Genomic DNA, 16,638 nt, shown 5'->3' on the forward strand with positions numbered 1-16,638 from the left:
CCCACACCCTCTTCTGGACTCCCACACACGCACCACACACACACACGCACCACACACGCGCACCACACACACACACGCACCACACACGCGCACCACACACGCGCACCACACACACACACGCACCACACACACACGCACCACACACACACGCACCACACACACACGCACCACACACACACGCACCACACACGCGCACCACACACGCGCACCACACACACGCACACGCACACCACACACGCACACCACACACGCACCACACACACACGCACCACACACGCGCACCACACACACACACACGCACCACACACGCGCACCACACACACACACACGCACCACACACGCGCACGCACACATACATAAAACAATGTAAATAAATGTTTTTGAAAATGAGGAACTTTGCTCTATTTCTAATAAAGTTGTAGGGGATAAAATAGAGAAAAGTCCAAATGGAAGAGAGCAGGGATCTAAGGAACACAGACCACCACACACAGCTACTAGCAAATAAGGCCATCATCAAAGCACTGGTGTTTACGGGAGCCCGAGGGTCCTGGGATGTTCTCATTGGGCAGTAACAGGAATCCAGCAGACTGATGGGAATGTGATTCGCATATAACACACTTGGGAAGGAGCTCCATAATTACTGTGTTCTGTATGCATACACCTTAGAAAATTACTCGATCTATGTGTACCATAACAGTTCTTGATTTCATGTGCATGCACCGTAGAAATTCTTTTGCATAAGTGCACATGGTAAAATGTACAAAGTCATTGAAGCATTTTTTATTTTCAGTTTTGGTTTTACACTGATTGACTGACTGTGGTAGTGGTGATTGAACCTAGAGGCTCACACACTGGCAGATGCCCAGCCACTCAGCATTTGTTTGTTTGCTTGAGACAGTGATTTCACTGGAGTGCTCCGGTCCAGGTCCCTTCCCGCCTTTCTCCTGAGTAGCAGAGATTGCTGGTGTCTGTCAGCAGGCCTGTCTTACAGCATTGTTCTTGGCCAGCTGTCCTGAGGTGAAGCAGTAGTGGGCGTCCTATCTTCCCTTGGTCAGAGTTGTTTCTTCAGTCTCTCTGATGTGCTCGAGTCTTGAGCGCTCTTACCCCCGCCCACCCCCGCCTGTTCTTTCTCTGATTCACTCCGCTGGCTTTGGCCTCTTCACTTCTCGAACGTGTGGCACCCACTTCACTTTCCTGCTTCTGTATCTTGGATTTTCCTGCACCTCTGCTTAGCTATTTTATTGCTGTCGTTCTCCCTTAGTCAGCTGTCTCCTGATCACACGAGAGCGCCAAGCCTGGCCCTGGCAGGCTTCTCAGAGTCTTTTCTTTCCTTCCTTTCCCCTTCTAGCATGAAACATTTTATTTTAAACAGATCACGTGTCTGGGTAAGGAACGTTCTAAGGCAAAGGTTCTGTGATTCACTCTAGAACCCGTCTGAAAGGCTCCGTGGTTCACTCTAGAACCCGTCTGAAGGCGCTGTGATTCGCTCTAGAACCTGTCTGAAGGGTCCGTGATTCGCTCTAGAACCTGTCTGAAGGGTCCGTGATTCGCTCTAGAACCTGTCTGAGGGCGGCAGTAGCCGGTTAGAGTGACGCAGCAGAGGACCTCGAGCACACTGCCACACAGTCACAGCTCACGGTAGTGACAGCAGCAGGCGCTGCCACTGCTTCTGGCTTAGTGAATAAAGTATCAAATAATGACTGTGTTGGAAATAAGTTGGCTGGCTTGTGCACATTTATGCATTTTAAAAGGAGTATTAAATGAAAAGAACAAAAGCAAGCATAACATAGGAGAATACTTACTCTTGATAGTCTGCTTCTGGGTGGGAAAGGGAAAGGACATTATCAATTTACCAAGGAGATTGTAGTTATGTCTATAGTTTCAGTAAATAAAAGAGAACCTGAAACGTACATAACTTGCTGAAGCATAGTCTCTGTGTCTGTTATATTAGTCTCTGATTTCCTAAGTCTTAAAATCATTTCTTTTAAATGGGGCTTTAGGGCAGCTGATGTGGACATCAGGTAAAGACACTTGCCATGCGTACTTGACGACTTGAGTTCCTGTCATTGAAGGATATAACTGACTCCTGAAAGATGTCCACTGGCTTCCACGTGTGCCCTATGGCATGTGTGGCCCTGTGCGCGCTCACGCATGCGCGTGCGCACACACACACACACACGCACACATGCACGCACACAGGCTTCCTCACCCACACAGTGAGTGTTGCAGCTGTGTGGAGGGGCTCAGTATCTTTGCCATTTTTATAGTGAGCCACTCTTGCTTGAGGTAGAATCTTTGTTGATCACTGACACTTGCATTTGGCAAATATTAAATAAATATTTGTACAAGTAGTGAGTGATAGAATTCTTACTACTAAAACCCAAGATCATACTAGTTTTCCAAATGTCTCTTGTGAATTTTTTGGGAGTATTAAAACTTCCTTTATTTTTTTTTTCTTCACTGAGTCAGAACCTCTCTGAGTGCTTAATGCTCCCTAACCTGTGACAGCCCAGGGAGGAGTTTTTGTATTCTCTCTCTGGGCTCCTACCTTATTACCTCAAGTTGTTCTGTGTTTCTCGTTCCTTCCGGTCAGTCTCTTGTTATTCCATCTTAGCTGAAAGTATACACTAGGCCTAGGCTTCTTGATTTTACATACTTTTTCCATGTAGGACAGGAGCAGCCTTCAAACCGTAGCTGCGGCCCCGGGAAAAAGAGCCCTCAGTTATCTGTGGTTAATCTAAAGGGTAGTCCTGACTGAGTGGCTGCTTGCTGCCTGTAGACTAATCAGTGTCCTGGAAGTTGGCCCCTCCCCTGGATCACGGCCATGATGTCGCTCCACAGTATTGCCAGGGTAGTGTACTTGATGGCCTCTGGTTGAAAGCATGGGAGAGCGACAAGTCTTGGGGTTAAATGTCATAGATAAGCAGAGGCTCAAAGGCAGAACAGAAGCTTAGTAATTGGTTTCCAGAAAGAGATAAGTTTAATCTTAATTCAGACAACTTCAGCAAAACCTCTGAGAGACCCTTGCAGTCAGCAGGAGTTGCACTGGGTTTTATAGTATCTCAGGGAGAATAGCGAAGGTCGCTGGGGAGTGATGGATAACATTCCCGCAGGTTTGGGTTGTGTATGGCCTCACTTCCTGAGTTGTGGTTTTCTCTTTTAAAGTGCTTGTGTAAACCCTGAAGGTGATCAATGCCTAGAGGTAGGATTTTGACCTTGTAGTGTGTCTGAGGTCTCTCAGTTGTCAAGAAATAGAGCGCACACCCTCAGGGACAAGCTGTGTTTAATGGGGTGCCATCTGAATCAGTATCTTCGATCTAACACTAGATAGTCTGCCTAAAACTTCTTTAGAAGTCACGGACAGGTCCCAAGGATGAACAGAATCTGCACACACATGTCACTGACTCTGTTAATGAGAATTGATGCTTCTTTAAAGGAATACCTTTCTTTTTTTAAATTCTGTTTTCTTTTGGATTCTTGTTAAAAAGAGTGTTCTCTGTAAGATAAATTGTAAATAAGAAGATTCTGGACCAGGTGTCAGGAGTCAGGTTCTTTGTGTAACATGCTGTAGCTTCAAGCCTTACTGCTAAATCATCTTCTAATAGGTTAGTTCCTAAAATGGGAGTTTGGTGTGTGAGTAGCTCAGAGAGATGTGTTCTATTATCATTCTAGAGTATAAAGTTAATGTTCAGAGCCAGAAAGGACTTTTAAGTTTGGTGATGATTAAAATCCTTGACGTTGGAATGAAGAGTAATAAAAGCAGTGGCTTCCAGACCCCTCTTGCATCTGGAGACTGCGCTGAGAGATGAAGCAGCTCAGAAGAACAGTGCTGAGAGGTGGCCTTGTCACAATTCTCTCTTGTCTCTGTCTCCTTGGAAGTGTTGGTGAAATGCCATACATGCTGACGGGCCCTTCCAGCTCCAGGAAGGAACCTTTGACTTCCAAAGAGTAGGGATGTCAAGACTTACAGACTTACCACATTCAAATATTTTTTTGGGGGAAAAAAGTTGCTTACTTATAACCAATAACTTCTATTCTTTTTTTCTTTTTTTTTTAGCTAAAATAATTATTTTGTTCCTTAATAGTAAACTATAACAAAAGTTAAATTATTTTCTGGGAGTTCAGAAACTTGAAAATAATGGTTTTAGGTTAATAATTAAACTTTATTTGCTTATTTATAACTTTTTACTTTAGCTTGTTAGCCATTTTATTTTCTGGGATGTTAGTATTTTAATTTATTTTTCATAGGCCTAAAGTAATCCATTTCAACCAAAATATTTTTCCTTATCTATCTTCTTTAACCTGAGCATATTTTTTGAGAAAAAAATTGAATTTATCTTTTTGGAACAGGGTCATTATCGTTATTGTGATGCTCTTTGTATGCTGGGGGAATATGACTGGGCCCTGCAAGCAAACATAAAAGCTCAAAAACTGTGTAAAAATGACCCTGAGGGAATCAAGGATCTAACACAGCAGCATGTAAAGTTACAAAAACAAATAGAAGACCTGCAAGGTATTTCACCTAAGATTCTTTCGGTTACAGTCGATTCCCTTTAACCCTTAGAAATGGATCTCGTGGGTTAATGGATCTCGTGGGTTAATGGAGGGCCGTGCCAGGGCCTCACACGGTTTGTACTTGTGCTATGCTATCTTGGTGAGGTCTCTCTTGCACTCTGTTTCTGTCTGTAGAGTTACGATAGTGCTGTGTTCAGCTGGGTAATTAAAAATGCTTGTCTATTTGAAACACAATAATCAAGTTTGTATTTGTTCTGTAGAAAAATACCCCTTCTTGCACTGTCTGATAAGCTTTTAAGAGAAAATTTTTTTTCATTAATTTCCTAAGAAAAGGCCCTTTAGTATTGCTTGATGTTTTTTGTACCAACTTTGCAACTGATTATGTAGCATGCTGAGCATCTATCATATCTATCCATCTGTCTATCTAGCATCTGTCAATAATCATCTCATCTATCTAATCTATCGTCTATGTAATCCATCCATCCATTATCTACCATCTATCTATCATTATCATCTATCACCTATCTATCTGTCCATCCGTCTAACCCATCCATCTATCCACCATCTAAATATCATCTATCTATCTAATATCTATCTGTCTATCATCTATCTATCTAATATCTATCATCTATCTAATATCTATCTCCTATCTATTATTTATCTAATATCTATTATCTATCTGTCATTTATCTATCTAATATCTATCATCTATCTATTACCTAATATGTATCTATCATCTATCCATCTGTCTATCTATCTAATATCTATCTCCTATCTATTATTTATCTAATATCTATTATCTATCTATCCATCTATTATCTATCTATCATTTATCTATCTAATATCTATCATCTATCTATTATCTATCTAATATGTATCTATCATCTATCTATCATCTATCCATCTGTCTGTCTATCTAATATCTATCTCCTATCTATTATTTATCTAATATCTATTATCTATCTATTCATCTGTTATCTTTCTATCATCTATTTAATATCTATTATCTATGTATCATCTATCTATCTAATATCTATCTCCTATCTTATTATTTATCTAATATCTATTATCTATCTATCCATCTATCATCTATCAACTATCTATTATCTATCTATCAACTATCTATCATCTATCTAAGAAATTAGCTGTGCTGATTAGGAGTTTTGAGTTCTCACTTACAGTTATTCATTTTTACCCTAGTTTTTCTTTCCTTACTTGTTTTTCTTTCTCTGATACTTAAAATTCCTGTTTCACTTCCAGCATGTAGATCTTTCTTGTGTTGTTTTTCCTTTGGCATTCAGTGTCTGCCTAGCTGAGCTGAGCAGTTCTGCTTATCCAGCAACTCTTATCATCCAGAATAATGCAGTTCTAAGATTGTGAGCTCCTTGAAGACAGGTGCTACCTGGTTCATATTTATGTGTTGCTGGCATCTTATTCATGATCATATATAATGGATATCTGACAAGATCATGCAGTTTGCGGACACTTTGAAGTTAAAAGCATCTAGAATTGTGAAAGTGCTAGGATTTACTTTTCAGCTTTCAAACTTTAATGTTTTCAACTGTCAGCTTAAAAGAAATAAGAAAATATTTTTAAAGTCTGTGCTGCCATTCTATTGATTATGTGTGTATGGTTCGCTTTCATAGGTCGGTCATCGAATAAGAATCCACTTAAAGCTTTTTATGAAAGCAGGTAAGTGAATATCAGGTCAGTGCCTGCTATTTGAAAGCTTTTCCCCATGAATTTAAGAATCACTGTTTGCCAGTTCAGCATCTAATAGTGACTTTTATGTGTGGTGCTGTAGGTCGAGCCTGGGCCTTACACATGCTAGGCAGTGCACTGCTGCTGAGCTGTGTGTCCTCAGTCCCGTAGTGACAGCTCGTCTTAGGGATGGAGAGGGGCTTGTTTGAATGTTTGGGGTGGGGGGTGCTTAACATCCGCATGCACATATGTACAGGCAAGCCTATCTTCCCGTCTTAAAACTGGTGACTTGGGAGTTCATTGCTCTGCTGTTTTTCTGGGCTTTTTCAATATATATAGTCTACGTATGTGGGAACAGAATAGCAAGGGATTTTAAAGTTGCCTGACATAAGTGGGTTACAGTGTGGCCATGTGGGTCCTGGCCAAGTGGCCAGAGATGGCATTTGTGCCTGTCACTTCCCAGTGTCTTTTGAAGGCTACATGTAGACAGAGCATGGTTATAGGTAAAGAAATAGTAGCCAGGGTTCTATGTTTGATCATTGGCAGTTAAAACAGATTGGGGAGGGGAAAGAATATGGTCAAAATACACTGTATGGGAATTTAAAAGTACTAAGAAATGTGATAAAATTAAAATAGATGAAGCTTTTCCTCAGGCTTGTTTAGATGCACGGTTATCTAACCGGGACAGGGAGATATAGTTATTTCCTGTTAGAGCCAGAGCCAGTCTTAGTTTTAGCTCAGTTTCAGGTGGAAAGTGCTGGTGTGTAAAGCCCATCTTAGCGGATGTCTTTCAGACATGACACTTGGCTTTCCGGACACAAGGGCTGTGGTGCTGCAGGGTGTTTGAAGCCATTTCCGTTGTGCCGGTGTATGAATGATGTGATGTCTTCTTGTGTATCACCCCAGGGCTTATATTCCTAGAAACTCATCAGCACCTGCTTTTAGAACGTCACTTAACTTTGTGGAAACAGAAAGAGGTTACAGAAAAACTAAGTACAAAATGGCAAATGGTGGCAGTCAGAATCTAAAGGTAAGCGTAGCTAACCCTGTGGTCATTTCAGGTATGTGCAGCCTCCCTTTCACACTGATGCTTTGGTGCAAGATGTTTCCAGCTCTACTCTCTGTTTTTACCAAGAAAAATGATTCTCCCACGTCAGGCAACATAAAGATGATGTTCAAATGTCTCATATCTACCTTGAAATCACAGTTGTGTGTTTTAAAATCAATTTTCCAAATACTGTTTTGTCACTTAGCTTTGTCTGTATCTCAGCCTGTCTCTTGGAAATGGTGACACCAGAGTCTGGTGGCTGCTGTGGCTGTCGCTAGAGTCTAGTAGCTTTTTCCAAATCCCGTACAGTCGTTTTGTGGATAACAGAGAAAATGTTCAGAGAATGTCATTCAGTTAGCGGGAGAGGTGAACAGGCATTTTTGGACAGGCCTCACAGTAAGTGTCAGAAAGAGGGACGTCATTCAAGAATTGCCATTGATTTCTCATTGTTTAGTTACCATGGTGTTTGCTTGTTCATACATTTAGGCTTCATAACCAGCTGTGTATTTTTAGGTGCTTGAGTGAATCCTATCATATTTTAGTTTAAATTCTGTTTCTTATATGATTGCTGACACTTTGGCTCTGTTGCTTTTCAAATCTCACTAGTGTTATTTTCACGGGCAGGTGGCAGATGAGGCTTTGAAGGGAGACGATTGTGACTGTCATCCGGAGTTTCTGCCACCTCCAAGTGAGTAGCTTTTCACTGGCGCTCCCGCCCAAAGCCTGCCTGAAAGTTGTGCAAGCTTCACTTGGTTGTTTTGTTCTTTTTTTAACGGGACAGTACTTTCAGTAACCTTTAACACCGGAAAGGAGTAACAATGCGCTGTCCACCTCCTCATCCCTGTAGCGACATTGAGTGCCTCGTGCAGGTTAGCTGTAAGAGAGGTCTGTTTTGGCTCAAGATTCTGAGGGGTCACAACGTTTGCTGCTTATGTTGGCTCAGCTCTGCTGAGGGCTGTGGCTGGCTGGCGTTGGCCGGAGACCAGGAAGCCACGAGGGGAGTAAGGGGAAAGACGAAGCTGAAGCCCCGTAGCACCTCTCGATTGCCCACAGTGACTGACACAGAGGCCCCCCCTCTGCCGCCTGGGAGCTTGGCGAGACTGAACTGCAGCAGTTGTTTCTAGAAATCACTGAGGGGCCTGAAGAGAGGTCTCAGCAGTGAAGAGCTCCTGTGCTCTTCTAGAGGGCTCAGATTTCATTCCTAACACCCGTCCGTAACTTCTGTTCCAGGGGCTCAGGCACTAGGTACTCAGATGGTGTGCATGCATGCGTGCAGGAAAGACGCTCGTATACCCGAAATAAACCTATAAAAGCAAAGACAGCGTTGAGGTATAGGAAGATGCTCAGTTGGTATACAGAGCACAGTGGAATGAAGTGAGCACATTGAGTTACATGATAGATAAGGTCTGCATATTCCAACGTCCGTCTCCACATGGCCTGTCCCTCAGCAGTTCCAGCTGCAGCTGAAGGCCTCAGGACCCCTGGAAGCCACTGGTCGCCCATGGCCTTGGGTTGCTGAAGAAGCTGCAATCTAATATTAGTGAACATACCTGTACTAGCTGAAGTTGCCCATTTGACTTGAAGGCAAACAGATTTCCTTTTAACTGGCTGCCTCCAGAGGGCGCTGCCCACACTAAGGGCGGGTCTTCTCCCGGGTCAAGAACGTCTTTTACAAAAATACCTGATGATAACTTGCCGGTCAGGTTGACAATCAAGGTTAACTACCACAGTTGGTAAAGTGATTGTTGCACACACATGAGCACCCGAGTTTGATTCCCCCCAACGCCTATCAGAGACAGGAGTAGCAGTGTGTGCTTATGATACTTATCACTGGGAGGTAGAGACGGAGGTTTCTTCAGCCAATTTAGCTGAATCTGTGAGGTCCAGGTTCAGGGAGAGACCCATCTTAGAAGACTCCCAGCACTGAATGCTGACCTCCACATACAGGAACAAGAACACACTAACAAATGGGAAAGGTCATTGGGTATTTATTTCAAATGAATTCTGGCCTTTCATATTTTTAATACATTTAGTTTTATAAATGCATTAAAAGTAATATAAAGATAAAACTCATTGCTCTTCCTTGTTTCCCCTTAATTTCCCTTAGGCTATTGTCTCTCATTATTGAGAGTTTTTACCATTCTCTAACAATAGGAATCCTTTTAAGTATTTTTTCCTTAATTGGTCTCCCTCATAAAATTTAACACCATAGGAATTCCTTTTAATTTTTGAGACAGGGTCTCAGTCTGTAGCCAAGGTTGGCCTCACTCGTTTACAAAGATTATAGAAACCACCGTACCAGGCTTACATCTATCTTTTTTTTTTTTTTTTCCTTTTTCAAGACAGATGGGTTTTCTTTGTAGTCCAGGCTGTCCTAGAACCCTGTGTAGACCAGGCTGACCTCGAACTCGAGCCGGGATTAAGGGTCACACCACCACCACTGCCCCAGCTTGGATCTGGTTTTTCTATATAAAAAGTACTGTTTGTTGTTCTGTCAAAACATCAAATTTTGACTGTTTAGAGATGATTTTACCCTGTTTAGAAAAGGTGTTTTTCCATTTAGAATAATATAGCAAAAATTCCACGAGCATGGGTAGTGTATTTCTGTGGGCTGAGAAATCGGGTGTCTAATGAAGCTCTTTCCATGGTTCATAGATGGCTGTGTTCTTGTCTGCACACGTGCTGGAAGGGTGAAGCATCTAACCAGGGCCTTGTAGAAAGGTGTGACATCATTTGTGACCTGATCACTCCTTTGACGGTTCTACATCCTCACATTAAGTTTTCAACACTTGACTCGCACAGAGCTGGGCTTTCACTTTTGGAGAACATGACTTAGTTTAGTTGTGTGTGTTACCTGCATGTATTGTCCTGTGGATGACATGTGAGCATGCGTGTGCCATGTACTTGTGTGTCTCCTTCTGTTGGTGTACTCTGATGAAAATCTCACTACAGTGGATTTGTATACGTCTCTGCTTCTTACAACTGAGTCTAAGGAAATACAGACTTCCTTGATGGTTGGAGGCTGTTAAACACAACAGTCACGCTCCTCCCTCATGCTGCCATTCACGGTGCTCCCGTTGGGCTGTAGCTGCCTTGCAGTGGTGGTGGCTGCACATGGCTCTCTGCTCTTTCCCCTGTCTGCTGCTTTCTCTTTCCAGTGGTTTGGCTCCTGCCGGTCATTTTTATCTCTCCTGCCTGCAGTTCCCGTTTTCACATACCTAGTGACTTAATTAGAGGTAGGAGTTTCCATGTGGTTAACATGTTGAACTTGGACTGTTGGAAGGTCAGGCCATTTTCTTACCTAATGTAACCTAACAGCATGTGAAGTATCTTTAAGGATAACACTTTGAAAGTTTAAAAAAAAAAAAAAAATTATCAGGTAGCACCTACACATAATTTTAATATTGTCCATCCATCAGCGTTTATATTCAGGCAAAGAAAGTGAGAGGTCCCAGAATTAGTTTCATAGCTTTGTCCATGCTCATACGGCAGAAAGGAAGTTCCCAGCACCCCTTGGAGGTCATAACCATGGGTAACTGCAGCCACAGGAGCTGCAACTCCTCTTCTGACTGCCACTGGCAGCTAGTATTTCTGAAATGAATGCCAGTCTTGGGTTGAGTAGTTTTTCCATATCCTGCTTATTCTTCAAAACCAAACAGCTTTTCCAAAATACTCCAGCTAAAGTGATTATCCTCCCTTCTGTGAGTTAGAGAGAAATTACTGACTATGGAATTAATATGTAAATGGCAACTTAGTGTGTCTTGGGTTTTTTTGTTGTTGTTGTTTTGTTTTGTTCTTTTGGCAATGGCTTGTTACTAAAGTGACTTGTGTTTCTTCCAGTCCACTTGTAGACTCCCTGAGAGCAGTAACTGTTTCCTGTGTGTGTCTGCCTAGGCCCAGACAACAGCTGCCACAACGTTAATGTCTTAGAGCCCAGCCCATCGTTAGCTGATGAATTCCTACAGCCCAGCCCATCGTTAGCTTGTCTTCAGTTATTTGAAGTGGCATTCACAGACTTCCTTATTCCACTTTACCTGTTCTTTGTTGATTTGGGTTTTTTATTTTGGTGGTTTGTTTTGTTTTGCTTTGTTTTGTTTTTTTGCAGTCCAGTTAACATGCATTTTTATTTTTTACTCCTAGTCTTAGAGGTTTTGTGTACAGGTTTCAGGAACAAATACTTTTATGTTTGCAGGTCAGCCTCCAAAACATAAAGGAAAACAAAAATCACGAAACAATGAATCAGAAAAGCCCAGGTTTGTTTTTTCTCTAATTTTATAGGGATTTTAATGGCGACCACATTGGTTTTACAGTTATAATTCGGGGCGGAATCAGCATGTTGGTAATATTTCTGTTCAGGAACTTCGGTCATTATCTGTTTACTCAATATTTGAAGTAAGTGTCGTAAATATACTTTCTTCTTTATGTAATATACTTTTTGCTTTATGTAAGTGAAACGTCTTTATTTTGGCAATGTTTCACAGTATATGCCTTTTTTTTTTTTCCCTCCTTCAGTTCTAATGCACAAGTGACTTTACCAGTGGATTTGAAAAACATTTTGGAGAAACAGTTTTCAAAGTCTTCCAGAGCTGCACACCAGGTAATAGAACAGACTTTTTTCTTTTTTTTTTTTTTTTTTTTTTTTGTAGAAAGAGCAAATGGTTTTCCCTAAGATTTAATAGTAATGCTAACTTCAAATATTCAAGTATTTAGTAAGATTTAATTACTTCTAGTTTCATTCTGCCTACCGAAAATCGTTAGTGCCAACGTTTGATTGACTTAACATGAGTCAGATCGATGTCATATATAAAGTAAACTTTATTATGTCACAGAGTGATGAAAATGGCATATTAACATGGCTGAGGATATTTTTTCTAAATATGGGGGTCAGTTAAAAATTCTGATATTTTAGAGCTATATAACCAATCTTAATGACTGAAACTAATTTCTAATTGTTTAGAACTTCTAACAGCTTTTAGTTATCTGTTAATTGGTTTTACTAAGTCTAGAAACCCTGGAAGACTTATCCCAGGCATGCTTGTATTGGAGCTCTTTCCTATGATGAGGAAATGGTCTGTGATAAGAAGGTCCTGCCTGCTCATTGGGCCTGTCCAGTCCTGGGAATCCTAGGTGGGCCGCATTGGAGAACTCACTCTGAACAAGATTGTCTGGCTCTATTGCTGTTTTCTCAAGTAACAAAGCAATTAAAATTGGGTCAGCTCCTACAAAGCCAAGAATGGATATTTTTGGGAGGACATCGTATTTCCGACTGTTAAGCTCATCATATCTTAAAAATTGTGTACATTGTGTATCTTAACTGTAGCAAGCACCACGTTTATACAAAAGGCCACTCTTTTCCTTGTGTATTTCGAGAGGAGATCCTCTTGGTTTATCTGGTAGAACTCACCAGGTAGCTTTTGCTCTGGTGGCACCGAGGTGTTCCCAGTGGGATCTTTGTGACATTGCTCACTAGGAATTTGTCTTTTCTCTCCCACTGGCTGGCTTATACATGTATGGCTTACTATGATCTTACCCTCCACTCTATGGAACTTTGTAACTTACGCAGTTATACATTTCAGTGATGACTTCTATACATACATCATCAGGTTAGAATGCATGAAAGTACTTTGCTGATACCGTTGTTAGTTTTTTCTTTGTCTTTCCTTGAATTTAACTTACTGATTTCCGTCCTAATAGTTTTGTACAGCATAACCGTAGCTGAGACTTGAAATAGCTTTCTTTTGCTAAAAACTAAGGCTTTATTTCAGGTCAGGGCAACAGCTGTTAGGAATCTGAGAGTGATCAGTACATAGCTAGCTTGTTCTAATGTGTCCTAATTGTTTTAGTTCCAGCTACAAAACTCACCCATGAAGAGGTGTGTTGTTAAAACTTCATGGTACTGTGCTGGGCCTGCAGGGGTAAATAAGATCTGAAGTGAGTGGCATAGGGTGAACATGCTTACACGGGCCTTTTAATAGTGTATTGCTGAGAAAGGAAGTTCATGATAAGGGGCAGTTTAGGCATTTGTCTATCATTTATAAATGTGAACTGGCTCCTGCAAGTTGTCCGCTGACTTCCGTGCGGATGAACTGACAGCTGCTCTCATCCGTACAAAATAATAACAGTCGTTAATCTTTTGAAAGTTTTTCTTACTACTGATAACTAACTGTCTTAAATTTGAAACAAGTGATAGATTTAGACTCCTGATTTTTTCCCCCCAGGATTTTGCTAACATCATGAAGATGTTGAGGAGCTTAATCCAGGATGGGTACACAGCCTTGTTAGAGCAGCGTTGCCGCAGCGCGGCACAGGCCTTCACAGAGCTGCTCAATGGGCTGGACCCTCAGAAGATCAGGGTAAGTTTGCAGCGCTGTACACACCCCATACCCGGGAGGTCAGGTGACTCCTCTACCCCAGACCCGTGAGGTCAGGTGACTCCTCTCTACCCCAACCCGTGAGGTCAGGTGACTCCTCTCTACCCCAACCCATGAGGTCAGGTGACTCCTCTCTACCCCAACCCATGAGGTCAGTGACTCCTCTCTACCCCAACCCATGAGGTCAGGTGACTCCTTCTCTAATGTACCCCAGACCCGTGAGGTCAGGTGACTCCTCTACCCCAGACCCATGAGGTCATGTGACTCCTCTCTACCCCAACCCATGAATCAGGTGACTCCTCTACCCCAGAACCGTGAGGTCATGTGACTCCTCTCTACCCCAACCCGTGAGGTCAGGTGACTCCTCTACCCCAGACCCGTGAGGTCAGTGACTCCTCTACCCCAGGCATGTGAGGTCAGGTGACTACTCCTCTAATGTAACCCAGACCTGTGAGGTCAGGTGACTGCTCCCAGTGTGTGAAGCGGGTAGCGCTCCCAGTTGGAGTGGGCCATGTGGGTGTTCACTCCAGACCACTGTTAGGTCTGTTAGAAGCCCTGGCATTTGACAGGTTAAAGATTTGCTTCATGATGTTCAGAGTCTATGTGGTAAATAGATAGATAGACGCTGTGGAACAGCTTATTTTGAAAAATGTATTTCTGATTTATTTGTTCTGTTAGTAAGATGTCATGTCCCTGTTGTAGCTAGAAAGTTATTCTAATGCAGATTGGACAGGGTTATGTTCAGGTTACTAACCAATGTGCATTTTTATTGACAGCAACTGAACCTGGCCATGATTAATTATGTACTAGTAGTCTATGGACTTGCTGTTTCTCTCCTTGGAATAGGACGACCCGAGGTAAGCCTTTAACATCGATACCAACTGAAACATGAAATTAATTGTGGAAGATATTTAAAAATTGTTTTCCTATTTGGTTCATTTATTTCTTGAAAGACTGAGACGGCTGAGTTAACTTAGTGTTTTGGGGTGAGGCGTTAGATGTCTAACCCTCACCCCAAAAGTTTGGCTTCACACTTGTGACCATCCTTCCCACTTCTGAACACAGTGTAAACTGTCGAGTGATTTGATTTAGAGGAAAGTCTGGCAGGGTTGGTATTCATGCCTATAGTCCCAGTTCTGGGGGCAAAACCAGGAGAGGCCTAAGTCTGAGAACTGTGTGGGCCAAGATCTTGTCTCCAAAAAGGACAGAACATTTAATTTATATTCCTGGTGGGAAAAGGCTACACTTGGCCGTTGCTAGGAGTCCATTTTAGGCGCGTAAGAGTAAAGTTTAGCATATCAGGATAGGCACATTTCAAAAACATAATGTCAAGGGGGAGGGCATCATTGCGACTCCATCGTTGTGTGTAGTTTTGTAAACAGCAACCCATTATATTCTTTGTGGCTATCTTAGAATGCAGTCTGGAATAGTAAAAGCACCTCGACCACCCTTATGCCAAGTACCATTGCTTACAGTGATAGAAGGTGGAATGGGTCTGGGAAGGTTGGAAAGAGCATGCTAGCTTCAGTGTGATGTCACACTGGAAAATCAGAAGCGAGAATGATCTTGCTTAGGTCTCCATGATGAGTGCACCAGTATGGACTGCTTCCTTAGCTGGGCTTCCCTAAGGTTTGGGTGTGACTCCCTGGGATGGCAATGGCTCACACGCCTTCAGCGAGTTCCTAGCATGCTTGCTTAGAGTATTATTCGCTTTTATAGTCTCCTGAATGCTGAAATGCTTGTGGATGTGTTCAACTTTTTTGACATTGTGCAAGAAATTGTGTTTTCAAAAATGTGTTGGTAACTTTATAGTGTTGTATTGGACTTTATATTATACATTATACATGTTATGATATTATTTATATATGTTATATTATAAAGTTGTATTAGCTTTATAATGTTGTATGTGTTTATAGATGTCCTTGTTTGATGGGACATGCCTGCAAGAGTGACCTCAAATGTAACATGCCCATGTAGTATGCCTTTTCTGCCAACCTGGGCTCTAAGCTTCCCTGGTTACATGCAAGCTTAAATTACCACTTACTTAAAATAAAAACGTAGGATTGACTTGCATGGATTCATGGTGTCTGGGGTCTTTTTCCTAGTTGGTAATGAGACTGACCGCTGGATTGTCTTCCATTAATTCCCATCTGACTCCACTTTTTAAATAGATAGGTGGAGATAGGACTTTGTGTTTTTAACTGTATCATGGTAGATTATGTTTTGCTTTATCAAAACTGAAGAAATAGTTTTATTGCATCTGTGTTACTAGAATTTACACATTCAAAAAAAAAATTCATCAGGCTAGTATTCCTCTTGTTTTCTTTTCAAAAAATTAAGTGTAATAATTTTAATTCTTTAGAATTTTCAGGTACAGGTACAGTGTACTTTGGTTGTATTTATCACACACACACACACACACACACACACACACACGTCCCTTAACTCCTCACACTTCCCTTCCCAGAAAGCTCCCCAGGAACACGTGTGCATCTTTGCTTTCAAACCTCCAAGTAACTTAGAAGCCCATTTGCCCCATCTCTCTTCACTCGCGATATGGTTGCTGTTACTTCAGCCACAGGCTTTTTGTTTTTTTTAAAGCAGAGATTCCCCTTGTTGAGGATGCTAAGAATGTGCTCCAGGTTCGGTTAAGTCTTTACCAGGGGGTAGTGTTTAACACAAATGCTTTTCTCATCCATAAAGGATCATGGCAATGTCGTTGGAACGCGACTCTTACAGGGAAAAATGCATGCTACCATATTTGCTGTGGTGTGTCTGTACCCAAACCATGAATTCATACCTGCTTGTATTAACAACAGGCCTGTGCATTTGAGTAAATGTCTTTTGGTTGGCAGTCTGTTTTCAGCAGGATTAGTTTTAATGTTATTTGAATTTCCACGGGCGCCACATTAATCAGAAATTTACATAATTTATAAGAAAATGAATTTATAAAAGGTAAATTTTGCAAAAGCTACTTTTTGACACAGGTTTTAGGTTTTGTTG

The 16,638-nt window shown here is 41.7% G+C and overlaps 1 protein-coding gene across 1 annotated transcript in view; it reads left to right on the forward strand.

The window, feature by feature from the left end:
- Ttc3 (tetratricopeptide repeat domain 3) overlaps window positions 1-16,638 on the forward strand; it is an 85,344-nt gene that overhangs the window by 30,015 nt on the left and 38,691 nt on the right. Inside the window, exons 12-19 of the mRNA XM_051191923.1 lie at window positions 4,351-4,513; window positions 6,162-6,207; window positions 7,123-7,246; window positions 7,889-7,952; window positions 11,457-11,517; window positions 11,777-11,861; window positions 13,483-13,617; window positions 14,412-14,492. Coding sequence (XP_051047880.1) covers window positions 4,351-4,513; window positions 6,162-6,207; window positions 7,123-7,246; window positions 7,889-7,952; window positions 11,457-11,517; window positions 11,777-11,861; window positions 13,483-13,617; window positions 14,412-14,492 — 759 coding nt within the window. The remainder of the gene's footprint in view (window positions 1-4,350; window positions 4,514-6,161; window positions 6,208-7,122; window positions 7,247-7,888; window positions 7,953-11,456; window positions 11,518-11,776; window positions 11,862-13,482; window positions 13,618-14,411; window positions 14,493-16,638) is intronic.

The sequence above is a fragment of the Phodopus roborovskii genome, unplaced genomic scaffold, assembly GCF_943737965.1.
Source record: "Phodopus roborovskii unplaced genomic scaffold, PHOROB, whole genome shotgun sequence".
In the NCBI taxonomy this organism is placed as follows: domain Eukaryota; kingdom Metazoa; phylum Chordata; class Mammalia; order Rodentia; family Cricetidae; genus Phodopus; species Phodopus roborovskii.